The sequence below is a fragment of the Oncorhynchus tshawytscha genome, linkage group LG30 (assembly GCF_018296145.1).
Source record: "Oncorhynchus tshawytscha isolate Ot180627B linkage group LG30, Otsh_v2.0, whole genome shotgun sequence".
Taxonomy (NCBI): Eukaryota; Metazoa; Chordata; class Actinopteri; order Salmoniformes; family Salmonidae; genus Oncorhynchus; species Oncorhynchus tshawytscha.
In genome coordinates, this window is record NC_056458.1 from 24877150 (window position 1) to 24894190 (window position 17041).

The 17041-nt window shown below is 42.7% G+C and overlaps 1 protein-coding gene across 7 annotated transcripts in view; it reads left to right on the top strand.

The window, feature by feature from the left end:
* LOC112228533 (angiomotin) overlaps positions 1-17041 on the top strand; it is a 56017-nt gene that overhangs the window by 35426 nt on the left and 3550 nt on the right. For 6 of the 7 annotated variants that reach the window (XM_042309014.1, XM_042309020.1, XM_042309017.1 and 3 more), the window contains 8 exons: positions 1-388; positions 7069-7213; positions 8955-9047; positions 10318-10463; positions 12414-12563; positions 14933-15261; positions 15578-15813; positions 16519-16773. The exon at positions 1-388 is cut by the window's left edge and continues 198 nt beyond it. In XM_042309014.1, coding sequence (XP_042164948.1) covers positions 1-388; positions 7069-7213; positions 8955-9047; positions 10318-10463; positions 12414-12563; positions 14933-15261; positions 15578-15813; positions 16519-16773 — 1742 coding nt within the window. The remainder of the gene's footprint in view (positions 389-7068; positions 7214-8954; positions 9048-10317; positions 10464-12413; positions 12564-14932; positions 15262-15577; positions 15814-16518; positions 16774-17041) is intronic. The other variant, XM_042309018.1, reaches the window with a different exon arrangement.

Sequence of the window (17041 nt, forward strand, 5' to 3'; positions counted from 1 at the left end):
GGGCCCTGGATCACACCAGGGAGACCTGTACTGCCCTGGGGCCATTCACCCTCCACTTCAGAGGGGCCACGGCTTCCCACACGACCCATACGGCTCCACCTCCAGGATGCACCACCAGCAGCAGCAGCACCACCAATTTCAACAACAGCAACAGCAACAACAACAGCAGCAGCAACAACAACAGCAGCAGCAACAACAACTCCAGCACCAACAGTACCACTCCCAGTCATCCCAGGGCCACCCTCCCCAGCACTACCCTCACCCCCAGGGGGACCCCTTCGCCATGTTGGCACGCGCCCAGCAGATGGTGGACATGCTGTCAGAAGAGAACAGGCTGCTCAAGCAGGAGATGGTGGTGTGCTCTGATAAGGTCAACAAGCTGCAGAAGGTAAAAGGTTGATTGTTTACACATTTAAAATGCTAGGCAGGGTCACCAGGGTTGTGTAGGTTACTTTCTATATATAATCTGTTACAGTTACTAGTTACCTGTCCACAATTGTAATCAGTAACATAGCTTTTGGGTTACCCAAACTCTGTAAAGTAATCTGAATACTTTCAGTTACTTTTAGATTATTTTCCCCTTAAGATGCACAGGTTAGTATCTGGCACAGCCACAAAGTCATACAATCTAATTGAACAACATCTATTGCAGAATAAGTCAATGTTAGAGTTTACATAGCTGACCATAAATGGATGTTGCATTTTACTTTGTGTTGGTCATGTAGGCTTCTTCTAACCCATTGCTTTCTACTTCAGATAATAATACGATTAGGCTATATCAATTCATTTAATACCCCTTGATCTTCAAGAATAGGACTTGGAAATATAGATTAGCCAAATTGTTATACCTGAGCATAACCCCAAAACTAAGGACTATTTAGCCTAGGATTTTGTTGTCATGGAGGACTGATTGGAGCTCATAAATGCTGCTCTCAGAATGTCATGTTTTGAGCACTACTGAAAAGTGCTATTTGGATGTGAAAAACTATACTAAACAAAAATATAAATGCAACATGTTAAGTGTTAGTCCTATGTTTCATGAGCTGAAATAAAAGATCCCAGAAATGTTCCAAATGCACAAAAAGCTTATTTCGGTCAAATTTTGTGCACACGTTTACATCCCTGTTAGTGAGCATTTCTCCTTTGTCAAGATAATCCATCCACCTGACGTGTGGAATATCAATCAGTTGATTAAACAGCATGATCATTACACAGGTGCACAATAAAAGACCACTCTAAAATGTGCTGTTTTGTCACACAACACAATGCCACAGATGTCTCGGGTTTTGAGGGAGCATGCAATTGGCATACTGACTGCAGGAATGTCCACCAGAGCTGAATGTTAATTTCTCTACCATAAGCCGCCTCCAACGTAGTTTTAGAGAATTTGGCATTACGTCCAACCGGCCTCAAAACTGCAGACCACGTGTAACCACGCCAGCCCAGAACCTCCACTTCCAGGTTCTTCACCTGTGGGACCGTCTGTGACCAGCCACCCGGACAGCTGATGAAACGGACTATTTCTCTGTAATATTTCTTTTGTGGGGGAAAACTAATTCTGATTGGCTGAGCCTGGCCCCCAGGTGGGTATGCCTTTGCCCTCCCAGGCCCACCCATGGCTGTGCCCCTGCCCAGTCATGTGAAATCCATAGGTTAGGGCATAATTTATTTATTTAAATTGACTGATTTCCTTATATGAACTGTAATGCATGTTGCGTTTATATTTTTGTTCAGTATAGATGGAAATTTTCCATGATGAAAATAATTCAACTCAATTCAATTCAACATAGGCTAAAAATACACATATACATTTCCACAACAACCACAATCCGTAAGGCGCAAATAGGGCTACTGCGGTCATGAAATTTGGTCAGCCGGTTATCGTCTTGTAAATGCATGCCAGTCTCACAGTAATTGACCACAGTAGTGTAAAGTGCTTAAGTAAAAATACTTGAAAGTATTACTAAAGTAATTTGGGGGGGTATCTGTACTTTACTTTACTATTTATATTTTTGACAACTTTTACTTTTACTTCACTACATTCCTGAGGATAATTATGTACTTTTTACTCCATACATTTTCCCTGTCACCCAAACGTTCTTGTTACAATTTGAATGCTATGCACAACAGGAAAAAAGTATAATTCACACACTTCTCAAGAGAACATAACTGGTCATCTCTACTGCCTCTGATCTGGAGGACTCACTGAACACACTCTTCCTTTGTAAATTATGCATGAGTGTGGGAGTGTGCCCCTGGCTATCCGTAAATTTAAAAAACAAGAAAATGGTGCCTTTTGGTTTGCTTAATATAAGGAGTTTGAAATTATTTTTACTTTTACTTTTGATACTTAAGTATATTTTAGCAATTATATTTAATTTAGATATTTAAGTATATTTAAAACCAAATACTTTTTTAGACTTTTACTGGATGACTTTCACTTATACTTAAATCATTTTCAATTAAATTATCTTTACTTTTACTCAAGTATGAAAATTGGGTACTTTTTCCACCACTGATTGATGGTTAATTAACAAACACGTTTAGCATCTCCAGGCCTTCGCATTCAAGCCACTGAAACACGCCTTTGGAACATCTACATTGAAAAAAGTCTAATAAATCCTTTGAATATACACCATCACATTCAATCCAGTATTTATTTTAGGCAGGTCTAGAGAAACATTATGATATAAAGAAAATGTATTTCAGAAGAACAGAATGTGATTCGGCCTACTGCATGTTATCTGGGTATGCACCGTGCCATAGGCTGTAGGCTAGTTCATTTCGCAGACAAGATATGCTTATAAGTCCCGTGCCATTATTTTATATGATTTTATACGAAGGATATTATTTCACTTCGTTGAATAAAGTATATATTTTCCCATTCCGGAGTCAGTGCTCATATGAAGTAGATATGAGTGTAAAAGGGATATTTTGAAACAGGTCCAATACGCTATACGAGTTTGAGTTATTTGGCAACTTTAGTTGTGAATGATGCAAACCTTAGAATGTCTTAGAAATCAAAACACTTACAGTTGAAGTCTGAAGTTTACATACACTTAGGTTGGAGTCATTAAAACTCGTTCTTCAACCACTCCGACAAATTTCTTGTTAACAAACTATAGTTTTGGCAAGTCGGTTAGGACATCTACTTTGTGCATGACACAAGTCATTTTTTCCAACAATTGTTTACAGACAGATTAATTCACTGTATCACAATTCCAGTGGGTCTGCTTGGGAAATTCCAGAAAATTGTCATGGCTTTCAAAGCTTCTAATAGGCTAATTGACATAATTTGAGTCAATTGGAGGTGTAGCTGTGGATGTATTTCAAGGCCTACCTTCAAACTCAATGCCTCTTTGCTTGACATCATGGGAAAATCTAAAGAAATCAGCCAAGACCTCAGAAAAAAAATTGTAGACCTTCACAAGTCTGGTTCATCCTTGGGAGAAATTTCCAAACGCCTGAAGGTACCACGTTCATCTGTACAAACAATTGTACGCTAGTATAAACACCATGGGACCACGCAGCCGTCACACCGCTCAGGCAGGAGACGCGTTCTGTCTCCTATAAATGAATGTACTTTTTGTGCTTAAAGGGCAAATCAATCCCAGAACAACAGCAAAGGACCTTGTGAAGATGCTGGAGGAAATCAGTACAAAAGTATATATATCCACAGTAAAATGAGTCCTATATCGACGAACCTGAAAGGCCGCTCAGCAAGGAAGAAGCCACTGCTCCAAAACCACCATAAAAAAAACAGACTACGGTTTGCAAATCCACATAGGAACAAAGGTCGTACTTTTTGGAGAAATGTCCACAGGTCTGATGAAACAAAAATAGAACTGTTTGGCCATAATTACCATTGTTATGTTTGGAGGAAAAAGGGGGAGGCCTACAAGCCGAAGAACACCATCCCAACCATGAAGTACGGGGGTGGCAGCATCAGGTTGTGGGGGTGCTTTGCTACAGGAGGGACTGATGCACTTCACAAAATAGATGGCATCATGAGGGAGGACAATTATGTAGATATATTGAAGCAACATCTCAAGACATCAGCCAGGAAATTAAAGCTTGGTCGCAAATGGGTCTTCCAAGTGGACAATGACCCCAAGCATACTTCCAAAGTTGTGGCAAAATAGCTTAAGGACAACAAAGTCAAGGTATTGGAGTGGCCATCACAAAGCCCTGACCTCAATCCCATAGAACATTTGTGGGCAGATCTGAAAAAGCTTGTGCGAGCAAGGAGACCTACAAACCTGACTCGGTTACACCACCTCTGTCAGGAGGAATGGGCCAAAATTCAACCAACTTATTGTGGGAAGCTTGTGGAAGGCTACCTGTAACGTTTGACCCAAGTTAAACAATTTAAAGGCAATGCTAGCAAATACTAATTGAGTGTATGTAAACTTCTGACCCACTGGGAATGAAAGAAATAAAAGCTGAAATTAATAATTCTCTCTATTATTATTCTAACAATTCACATTCTTAAAATAAAGTGGTGATCCTAAATTTGACTAAGGTGTATGTAAACTTTCGACTTCAACTGTAACTGTAGGGCTGCATCTTGCAGCCCGCAAGATGCGAGTATAGTCTATTGATGATTTTAAAAAGTTACAACAAAAGCTTGTGGTCGGTTCCTTGCCTCTCAAGTGATCATATTTTCACCTATCAGACTTTTATCAATTAAATATTACCTTTACTAATACAGTACCAGTCAAAACCTTGAACTTTTTACACATTCCAGGGTTTTTCTTTATTTTTACAAAGGGTGGCTACTTTGAAGAATCTCAAATATACAATATATTTTCATTTGTTTAACACTTTCTTGGTTACTACATGATTTCATATGTGTTATTTCATAGTATTTATGTTAGTATTGATGTCTTCACTATTGTTCTACAATGTAGAAAATACTACAAATAAAGAAAAACCATTGAATGAGTAGGACTGTCCAAACTTTTGACTGATACTGTATGTAAAATGAGTTTATATTTAGAATGTCAGGAACAGTCGCAGTGGGGAAAATACATGTCATCCATACAATATGCACTCAAATAGCGAACGGAGGCCAATTTCCTGCCGTTTGGTTCATTTTTCAATCATGCCGGGTAGGCTACTCCGGTTTTATAGCAGAGCTATAGACATATCTGGGTTTATAAGAACACGTGTTTCACTTGTCCCATCAGTCACTATTTGAAAAGCATGCAGCCTCTTAATGCGCTACAGGTAGTGTGATATTCTGCCCAGACTATTTATGCCATGAGCTCTCCAACCCTGTTCCTGCAGCTACCTCGTGCTTAATTTGGGCAACCAAGTGGAATCTGTTCGGGAACATCGATAGTAACATGTTTTCACAACAAACATATTTCATTAAACAGTTGACAGCCCCTCTCACTCAAGCAAGGAATGGAGGAGAGAGAGGAGGAGATGGAAACGCACAGTGGTGTGGGTGTTTGATGTGATTTTTCGATTGCATTTGCATTGATGTTAGAGGGACAATAGAGTACCAGGGCCCGGTTTCCCTATAGCGATGGAACTTGGGCAAATCGAGTGTTTTAACAACGGCCGAAGATGTAACATGCGTTTCCCAAACACCACACAGAGAGAATGTTCGCTAAGTGCGTCGTTGAGGCATGTGTGGATACTGATAGGATCGAAAGAAAGAAGGCACTGCTCTCGGATCTGTGTTCTACCTTTCCAATCTTACCTTAACATTATAATTATTCGACATTACTGATGATGGATCAGCTCCTAGAGCTATATCACATATGGCTACAAATATTGAGGCAGCTTATTCTAATGTTTACCCTATAATAAGGCACTAAATCAAGATTTGGCACATCATAAAAATAAATTTACATTAGCGTAAATAGCACAAAAAAGCTCAATTAAATTAACATGACAACATGACATTTATTTCACTATTATTCAAATATATAGGTCTATGTAGCCTATACTGTATTTATCTTTTAATACAGTAATTTCGCTTTTCATTTGAAACGTCTTTATGTCTTTCAGTTGTTATGCAAAGAAATAGACAACTTTGTATTTGTAGTCACTGTCACATTTGTCTCTGAAGTTATCAGAGTCACAGAAAGACAGATCAACATCTTGATTTTGTGTTTAGCAGAGATCTTCTGTGTATGAAGTGACGCGGAAGGGCAAAAAGTACTTAACTGTTCTACGAGTGATCTGACGCAGTCGTTAAATAAAGAGCGTTTTCAATAGCAACTTAAAGTAAGTATAGTTTTTTGAAATCGCTCGGATTTAATGATGCTCATACGAAGGTTCTAACGATGAACATAGCCTTAAGATGCTTTTGGGAAACCGGGTCCAGGGCATTAGCGACCTGACGGTTGTTAGCTAGTTGGGTACTACCAAGTACATACAAGGAGATACAGTAACTCAATGGTCACGTGGAATTTGACAGCGGTCATGACTCATGACTGCCGGTGTGGAGGTAATGCGGTCACCGCAACAGCCTTAGGCGCAAATAGCTAAATGAGAGAGCAGCGGTGTGAATCACATCAATGCGCTATGTAGCCTAGATATCAATAATAAGTTATATCCATATCGCCCGTAGGCTACACCACAATTGGAAGACATTACTTGGACTTTAGCCTACGAAAGCCTATTACTGCTCTTTTCCTGCGATCCATCAAATGCATTTGGTGTGTCATCATAATGTGATTTGTGGTCAGACTCACTCAGGCAGGAACAAACTTAAATGTATGCATTATTTTCAATGTTGAATTGAATGTCATTGAGAAAACAGAAAGATGTCAAATAATTTCTGAATTTTAAAGTAATCATCTAGTTTTTTCAGAAGTATCTGTAATCAGAAGTATCTGTTACAACCCTGAAAGTCACTATGTTGGGCACTTCATGTAGATCTGAAAGGTTTGGTTGGGTACAAGCAGTGTGGTTATTTTTCCACCTTGCCCTCTTCTTCCATATTACTTAAATTCATCTAATCCTTTTAGATCCACAGAAGTGGCTAGGGGCGGATTTGGAATTGGGTATAATCCCCCCCTTCTCTCTCTCTCTCTCTCTCTCCCTGGTCAGTTGGAGACAGAGATCACGTTGGTTTCGGAGGCCTACGAAAACCTGGCAAAGTCATCCACTAAAAGGGAGGCTCTGGAGAAGACCATGAGGAACAAGCTGGAGCTGGAGGTGCGCAGGCTGCACGACTTCAACAGGGACCTCAGAGGTAAGAGGTCACAATCAGCTGGAATGTCCATGGCATGCATACATATCCATTATGTAGGTTAGCAGGTCCTGCTGGTCAAAATAATAGCTTAATGTTCAAAGGATACCTGTTCATGGATTTATGGCAGTAGATGAAATCTATTCCATACTACATTTATTGGGGGGCAAAACAACTTTTTAGTAGGAAAAGTTGTGTGTGGTGTGTCCTTTCTGCATTAGATTTGGGATACCTCAACAGCATTGCCTGCATATTTGTTCAGTAATATTTATTCATGTTCAGAAGCTGTGTTTGGTTTGTATTGATTGCACTGGTATGTTTGATTTGAATAGATTTTCTGAGGACAGCTTTCACCAATTTTGCCTGGTGCAGTTTACGAGCTGTGATGTTGAAACTGGTGTTGTTCATAATTGTACTACTGTGCATTTACTGTGGCACAGAGAAAAGGTAAACGTAAAAGAGCAATCAATTGCTCGATCTGTCAATTAATCAATATGATCAATCAATGGGATATGTTAGTGTTTCCAGGCAGTCCAAAGTCTCAACTTCATAACTTACTATAAAGCAGACCAAAGACCCTTCGAGCTCCAATCTTCACTCTCTGTTTCTGTAGGAAGCTCTGAGCTGAAGCCCAGTGCGTGGGGGCAGTTTCATGTCTCTAGTTTCTACCTCACTAAGCTCTTCAGTCCTACAGAGGGGAGAAAAAAACTCCATTCATGGCTCTCTACCAAGATCGGGTCCATGACTCCCTGCCCAGGCCGGGTCCATTGGGAGATTCCATGCTTTTATAACAAATCACATAGAAACTTTTTTTTAGGTCTCTCCTTCCTCTCTTTTTTTCTCCTATTGTATTGGCAGCCTTGATATCTTGCTTCACTTTCGGGGGTTTAGCGTAAATGTATACCCCACTCATTGTTGTGTTTTGAGAAACACAGGGAATGGAAATGAAACAACTGAATATTTGTTTCTGGAATGCTCTCTGGATGTTTCATGGCCCAGCCTGGTTGACTTAACACTCAACTAAATATTATTTTAACGTTTGGACCAGAAATAATGGCCTGTTTTGTTTCAGGCCAATTTTCTCGTGACTCCATTAAAGAATGGGGGCCTCCTCCTCTCCCTCTGTGGGGAAATGTGTGCATGTAAAGTTATTGTTTTGTTTTTGTTTGCTCGATTTTGCTGAGCAACCGGGCCCCAAGGCGTTTTATGTGCGTGGAACGAAAGTTTGGATCTTAAGAACTTGAGTTCCACATCGACTCAGAGTCCAGGCCTATTAAATTCTCTTCGGGGGATTGTGAATTCCCTCCACCTCCATATTCACATTAATCCATGGCCCCGCTGTCTGTATGGCTACATTTACACAATCACAGAGCTGTATGTCGAAATTCTGTTTGAGCTGTTTAATAGCACCAAAATCCCCATACATAGCATGCATATCCTGCATATTAACTAGAGGCTGACCACATTGAATGTGCAACTCTGCAAGGAGTTTAACAGTGTGTTCTTTAAGGAGCTTAATTCCCCAGTTTTAACATGTTGTCTTGCCATTTTATGATCTAATTTCCTGCAAAGATTTGATTTATGAGAATTAGAGCATATTTGGGTATGCCTTTGTGTACGCACACACAAGTTTGCATGTATGTGTGTGTTCACGGGCATTTGAGTGTGCACAGTGTGTCTCTTTGGCCACTAGACCCTCAGGCTGGCTCTGACCTGACTTTGGCAATGACATTCTCTGTTGCAGAGCGCATGGAAACTGCCAACAAACAGCTAGCTGCTAAGGAGTGTGAGGGATCGGAAGACAACCGCAAGACCATCTCTCAGCTACTCACCCAGAGTGAGTACATCACTAACACAGCTACCAGGGAACACCAGGCCAGGCCTCTCCAACATTCTACATCCAGTCTGAACATACCTCTGTGTGGCCTCATCAGTAAGGACATAACCAGGCAAAGGGTCTGGGGTTCATGTACTGTAGAACACTACGTATCCACTAGAAATGTCATTCAAGTCACTGTTTTTGAAGGTCCAATGAGGCCATTCTTATCTCAATATCAAATCATTTCTGGTTAACAATTAAGTACCTTCATGTGATTGTGTTCAATTAAAATGGTCAAAAATAAACAAAAATAGCTTCTTAGCAAAGATACATTTTGCTAGGACTGTCTGTGAGTGGTTTGAGTGGGGAGGGGAAACCTTAAAGCTATCTGTTATTGGCAGAGAGGTTTGGAACTCTCTTTCATATTGGTCTATTAACTAATTTACCACCAGGCAGGCCAAAACTCCATCCCACCAAAACAGGCAGAAATGTCACTGTCTTTTCAAACAGCTCTGAAACTTTAAGGGCATTATCATACATTTCACAATATCACAGTATTCCCCACCCCCTTTGCATTCAGAACAGCCTCAATTTGTCAGGGCACGGACCCTACAAGGTGTCGAAAGCGTTCAACAGGGATGCTGGCCCATGTTGACTCCAATGCTTCCCACAGTTGTGTCAAGTTGGCTGGATGTCCTTTGGGTGGTGGACCATTCTTGATACACACAGGAAACTGTTGAGCGTGAAAAACGCAGTAGCGTTACAGTTCTTGACACAAATTGGTGCGCCTGACACCTACTACCATACCCTGTTTAAAGGCACTTATATCTTTTGTCTTGCCTGTTCACCCTCTGGCACACCCTCTGGCACACATACACAATCCATGTCTCAACTGTCTCCTCCCCTTCATCTACACTGATTAACAGGTGCCATCAATAAGGATTCATAGCTTTCACCTGGATAGTCTATGTCATTAAACATTTTTATACAATGTTTTGTGTACTCAGTGTATATACAACACAGGAAAATCACGTTTTTGACTGCACTGGGCATTTAACAAAAATGACACACACACAAAACACATTTGTTTATGATGTTTAGTTAATGAAAAGGAACCTTCACACACTCAGTATCAATGTACAATTTTAAATGTATTAGGCTGAGCTTTCGGTCTTCAGACCTTCATCAGAGCAAAAAGTGAGCTCATGACATAACTACTTTCGTAAATGAAAGGAATATCACTTCTTCAGAGGGCTAGTCCTCAGTGTGTTGTGTATGTGTCTCCCAGACAAAGAGACGGTGCGTGAGAAGGAGAAGCTGGAGATAGAGCTGAACGCCCTGCGCTCCACCACGGACGACCAGAGACGACACATTGAGATTAGAGACCAGGCTCTTAACAATGCCCAGGCCAAAGTAGTCAAACTAGAGGAGGAGGTGAGGAACTGACTTAGTCTAACAAGCTTTATGTATCATAATGTTCTCACTTGCTTCATGAATAGGTGATATCAGAAATGTCTTGGATACTTGAATTCATCCTGGCATCAGTTCAGTTGATTGAGCTTGAGGTAATCTCGGTTACCCAGAAGTCAAGTTCTCTCACCAAAGTTTGTCAATTCCTTTTTTCTTCTGGGGGGGATGTCAATAACAATTATGACGACCTTTGTGGAAAGGAAGGAAGCGAAGTCTCCTCCCTCGCAAACGGAAACTTTCGGCCAAACCCCTTCCGTTTATTTCACCCATGTTTATCATGGCCAAAAAGCAAATGTCTGTTTCATGAATTTTACTATAGACCATTTTGACTTTGTGGCTGTGGAATCTAGTGGAAACCACTTATCATGCTCACACGACTTGAAAATCACCGTACCAGTTTCAGTACCACTTTCACCCAATCCTGATTCGTCCAGATAATCAACAACGAAAACCCCAAACCAGGAAATACTGCTGCTCGTAATCACATAATTCTGTGAGCCTTGACAGATTCTCGCCGTTTCATCTGTCCACGAGAATCTGTCCACGACAGATTAAGTTTGAGGATATATTTATGCCCCCTGATGGACAAGCATAGGCATGACTTTCTGTTGAGCGTAAAATCATCTAGCTATCTTCCCTGTCTTCCTCTGGTTGTGTCACCATTGAGCTTGATAGCCTGATAATGTCAATATTGAACCACAATGTCATCCATCCTATCCACCTGGTATTGATTACATTATTGGCTGAAGACAGGGTCTGGTATGCTTTCAGTTGTGATCCATGGGGTTGGTTTGCACTGGATAAAAGGGTAAGATGGAAGACTGCAAAGTGGGTTTAAATTTACTCAAAACATAATTTCTTGTTTCTTGTTAACGAAGCAACTGCTACTAGTCCTCAGATCCAAAACAGTGAAAACCACAAACAATCCCCCAAATAAAGATCCTTCCTCTTTGAAGTTTCTTCCCTCAGAAGTCAGTGTTTCTGATAAGATCAGTATGTCCCACTACAGTGAGCAGATAGCTGTCCCTGATGACTAGAGGGTAAATCACCCCAGCCTTGCCCCTGGTCTAGCCTACTAGAGGCCAGAGAAATGCAAAGGCCTCTGTGGCCTTGTGTGGGCCTGGACAGAACTCCCCTGTGGAAAACTGGAGCTGCTCTGAGCATTGATGCCCCTGGCTGGTAGGTTCTGTTTGTTGGCTGGTAATGTGTCTGAAATAGCCTGGCCACAGCCCAGAGGGCCAGTTAGCCAGTGGGCTGAGTGGAGCAGGAAACGAACCGGTAGTGTCCTAAAAAGCACAGGGCTGCTCCACTTCTTCTGCCCGGCACCACCACAAACGCCTGCTTGTTTCCCCGAACAAAGGCTGTCGAGTTTGAGCTTTATATCTGCCATGAAAGTTCTGAACAGGGCCAGATTCTTCGCCTGCTCTCTCTCTCCTCTGTGTGGGAACATTGTATATGCATCTCTATTTCTCCCTCTTTCTCTCTTTTCCTCTCTTTCTTTACAGAGAGACTCCCTGAGCTAAATCAGTCTATTGAGTGGAGCCACAGTTATATCTCCTGTTGCAGTTCAAAGGGGCTGCAGTGCAGAGGGACTTTGAGACATAGGCATTGGGTACACAATGACTGCATTATCTTGGAGTGGGCTGTTGGGGTTGGTCACTGGGTGGGGTTGTTTGGACGAAAGGGGGAACCTGTTTCCCTGTCTCCTCCCTGGTCGTATTTCACTCATTGTCAAATACCTAATAGGACTGAATAGTTGACAGCAATTATATTGTGGCACAAAGAAGGTGAAAGTATTGCTTTCACCAACCCAGTCAGGTTTCTGGAATGAAATGCAAACTCCCTACTTCCTGTCTACTTCCTTTCTGTGCCCTGACCACATCCTGTCTGTGTGTTTTGTCTCCCTGGCCGAAGCTGAAGAAGAAGCAGGTGTATGTGGAGAAGGTGGAGCGCATGCAGCAGGCCCTGGCCCAGCTCCAGGCTGCCTGTGAGAAGAGAGAGCAGCTGGAGCACCGCTTACGCACGCGGCTGGAGAGGGAGCTGGAGTCACTGCGCATGCAGCAGGTGAGACACACACGTTGTGTTAAAGACACGGAAACAAAGCAGTGTCTCAGCTGCAGTCAGCGTTAGCGGGGCGCCCTGACCCAGAATTTCAGGCTCTTTCTCTCCCAAAATGTTCTCTTCCATAAATTCCATCGTCTCTTCCTGTGTGTCCAAGCGAAGCACCACAGAATGTTTTCTTATCAGTTAAGCGCGGCCAGGTCATTCAGGCCAGGGGGATGCTGGGAATGTGGGGGAAATGTTGCAGCTGACAGAACATCAGAGGTTCTGTCTGCGGAGGGAGAGAAAGAGGAAGAGCAGCCATATGTATATTCCAGTCAAGCCTTTGGGAGAAAACAGACTGCCTGGTCAACAAAGACTACAGACAGACTTGGAGCCCTGCCTCTCTACCAACCAGTGTTGCCATAGGCCAGTGGTTCCCAAACTTGTTATAGTCCCCTTCAAACCTTCAACATCCAGCTGCATATCCCCTCTAGAGCCAGGGTCAACATACTCTCAAATGTTGTTTTTTGTCATCATTGTAAGCCTGCCACACACACACTACATGATACATGTATTTAACATAATAATGAGTGTCAGTTTTTGTCACAACCCGGCTGGTGGGAAGTGACAAAGAAGTCTTATAGGACCAGGGCACAAATAATAATATAATAATAATAATCAATAATTTTGCTCTTTATTTAACCATTTTACATATAAAACCTTATTTGTTCATCAAAAATGGTGCGTGACTCACCACAGGTTAATGAGAAGGGTGTGCTTGAAAGGCTGGACTCTGCAGTGTTGGGTTGTATTGGAGAGAGTCTCAGTCTTAAATCATTTTCCACACCGTCTGTGCCTGTATTTAGTTTTCATGCTAGTGAGGGCTGAGAATCCACTCTCACTCACAAAGGTACGTGGTTGCAAAGGGCATCAGTGTCTTAACACTCAGACACAAAAATCTGGCTGTGGCTTCTGATTAATCCATTTTCACATAACTTGTTGCAATTTTGATGAGGCTCTCTTGTTCAGATATCAGTAAGTGGACTGGAGGCAGGGCATGAAAGGGATAATGAATCCAGTTGTTTGTGTCGTCTGTTTCGGGAAAGTACCTGCGTAATTGCACACCCAACTCACTCAAGTGCTTCACTATATCACATTTGACATTGTCCGTAAGCTGGAGTTCATTTGCACACAAAACATCTTACAATGATGGAAAGACCTGTGTGTTGTCCTTGTTTATGCAAACAGAGAAGAGCTCCAACCTCTTAATCACAGCCTCAGTTTTGTCCCACACATTGATTATAGTTGCGGAAAGTCCCTGTAATCCTAGATTCAGATCATTCAGGCGACATCACCCAGATAGGCCAGTCCTGTGAGAAACTCGTCATCATGCAAACGGTCAGACAAGTGAAAATGATGGTCAGTAAAGAAAACTTTAAGCTCGTCTCTCAATTTAAAAAAAAAAAAAAAAGTGTCAATACTTTGCCCCTTGATAACCAGCGCACTTCTGTATGTTGTAAAAGCGTTACATGGTCGCTGCCCATATCATTGCATAATGCAGGAAATATGAGAGTTCAGGGGCCTTGCTTTAATAGAGTTAACCATTTTTACTGTAGTGTCCAAAACATCTTTCAAGCTGTCAGGCATTCCCTTGGCAGCAAGAGCCTCTCAGTGGATACTGCAGTGTAAACAAGTGATGTCGGGAGCAACTGCTTGTACGTACGTTACCACTCCACTTTGTCTCCCTGTCATGGCTTTTGCACCATCAGTACAGATACCAACACCTCTTGACCACCAAAGTCCATTTGATGTCACAAAGCTGTCCTGTACATTAAAAATATCCTCTCCTGTTGTCCTGGTTTCCAGTGGTTTGCAGAAGAGGATGTCTTTCTTAATTGACCCCCCCCCATAAACGTAACGGACATACACCAGGAGCTGTGCCAGGGCCGCCACGTCTGTTGACTCATCCATGTGTAACGCATAGAATTCACTGGCTTGTATGCAAAGCAGTAATTGTTTCAAAACATCTCCTGCCTGTATTTGACATTGTGTTGTTATTTCGCTGAACACTAGATGGTTTAATTTTATTTTTGGCAGTGAAACAAGGCTACTCAGGTGAGAAAAAAACATCACCCAAAATGTATAGCCCCGTTGAAAAATCTAAATGGACTGTTTGAAAATGTGAATAACATTTTTATTTGGCGTACCCCGACTGCATTCCGCGTACCCATGGGGCCATGGTTTAGACAGCAATTGTGTGTATTACAAATGCATAAGTGCCTGTGACTGCAAGTTGATGCCTCACTTGGATGGCAGTTGAGCTCTTGAATAGTTGAGGTTTACTGACAACCATACCTTCCACCCCCATTGTCTCCACTCCCCCCATCCAGAGACAAGGTGGCTCCCAGAGCAGCAGCAGTGGTCAGGAGTACAGTGCCACGGCCCTGATGGAGCACCTGAGGGAGAAAGAGGAGCGAATCCTGGCTCTGGAGGCAGACATGACCAAATGGGAGCAGAAATACCTGGAGGAGAGCGTTATGAGGCAGTTTGCCCTGGACGCTGCCGCCTCTGTTGCCACCCAGAGGGACACATTGTCATCGGTGATAAGCCACTCCCCCAGCAGCAGCTATGAGCAGCAGCTGTCAGTGGAGGCTCGTATCCAGAAGGAGGAGGAGGAAATCCTCATGGCCAACCGCCGCTGTCTAGACATGGAAAGCAGGTAAATAGCTGTGTGTTTGATCTTTGGAATGCCTGTGGAAGCGTTTCAATTTGATATAATAATAAATATATTCTGTACCGACCACTATACAGATACTATCCTTAACAGCCTAACACACCCACTTACCCTACCCCCATAACCTCAGTACAGCAAAGCAACCATGACCCCAGTCAAACCCAGACTATAACTCCCATTGTTCTTACTGATCATACAGAACACAATAGAAGTCTTTACGGTACATGTAATGCATTCTGCACATTACAGGATGTTGTACTTCCTTTTATTTGAATAACTGTACTCATGTCCCATCCCACAGGATCAAGAACCTGCACGCCCAGATCATAGAGAAGGATGCCATGATCAAGGTGCTCCATCAGCGTTCCAGGAAGGATCCCAACAAGGACCGGGACGCCCAGTCCATCATGCGTCCCTCCAAGTCCCTGATGTCCATCGCCAACACGGGGGGCTCGGGCCTGCTCTCCCACAGCCTTGGCCTCAGCAGCTCACCCATCACAGAGGAGCGCAAGGACAGCAGCTGGAAGGGCAGCCTGGGTGCAAATGCTATTGGTTTTCATGTTATGTTGTGTGATGTGCCACGTAACAAAGGCTTTTTAAGTTTTCCCTTCTTATATTTGAATTGAGTGGGGTAGATACTGGAACTGCAGACTTGAGGAGAGATTTCTAATTACACATTATTCCTTATATACAATATAGTGCACTACTTTTGACTAGACTCAGCCTAGGGCTCTTGTGAAAAGTACTGCACTATAAGTGGCATAGGGTGTCATTTCAGATGCATGGTAGAGGGACAACCGCTGGAAGTCTGGCTCAGAGGAAGAGGGAAGGGAGAGTACAGGAAGTTGATTCACAGGCCTCTGAGATGTGTTAGTCAGAACGTGATGATGGACAGACAAAGGGGTATGGAGGGTGTCAAGGACATGAATGGTCGTCAGCTGTGGTTATGGAATGTACAGTTCAGTAGTAATCATCAGGCTGAATAACAATCGGGTGGTCTTGAAGGAGGGTGGGAAGTTAAATATTATGCAATGGTGCAGTGCTGTTGGCTCACTCAGATTTTATATTTTCAGTAGGGACTGAATGAATGCTGTTTAATTGTTGTGTGTATTCTGAATGTACTGTGTGTTACTATCTACTTCAACTTGCTTCCATGTGCATGAATAAAAAACTTGAGAGCTTGTCATGGGTAACCCAGCACCACCACATATCTAACAGGTTTCCTCTGTTCTCTCCCCTCAGGGATTCTGCTGGGTCCAGAGTACCGTACTGACTCTCTGAAGACAGAGTCCATCTCGTCATCTCCCTCTCCGGTCCTGCCCCTGACAGGGGTTCACTCTAAGACAGGCAGCAGGGACAGCTGCACTCAGACAGACAAGGGCCAGAGCCAGGGTCAGGAGGCTAGCAGCAAGCCCAGCACCCCAGCCATGCAGAGCATGACCCTGCCAAGCCGACTCTCCAGCCCCAGCCCTGTTTACATACCAGACCGCATCGCAGGTACAGTAGAACAGGGCAGGCTACCAGCTTTAGGGCTATGTTCTAGTATATTACATTCAATAAGTTTTTGGTCAACGCTCCACGTTAGTGTAGTTTGCTGTGGACACAAGTAGGGCCAGGGGTTTTTCCTGACCACAGGTCCTAATTATAGGCTTTAATTATAGCCTTTAACTAGGGTCCAGAGTCAGACCCTAGTTGAGTAATATTGAGTGTTTGCTGTCTGCAATTTGAGAAATATAAACGTTGAATTAGACCTGACCCACGAGGA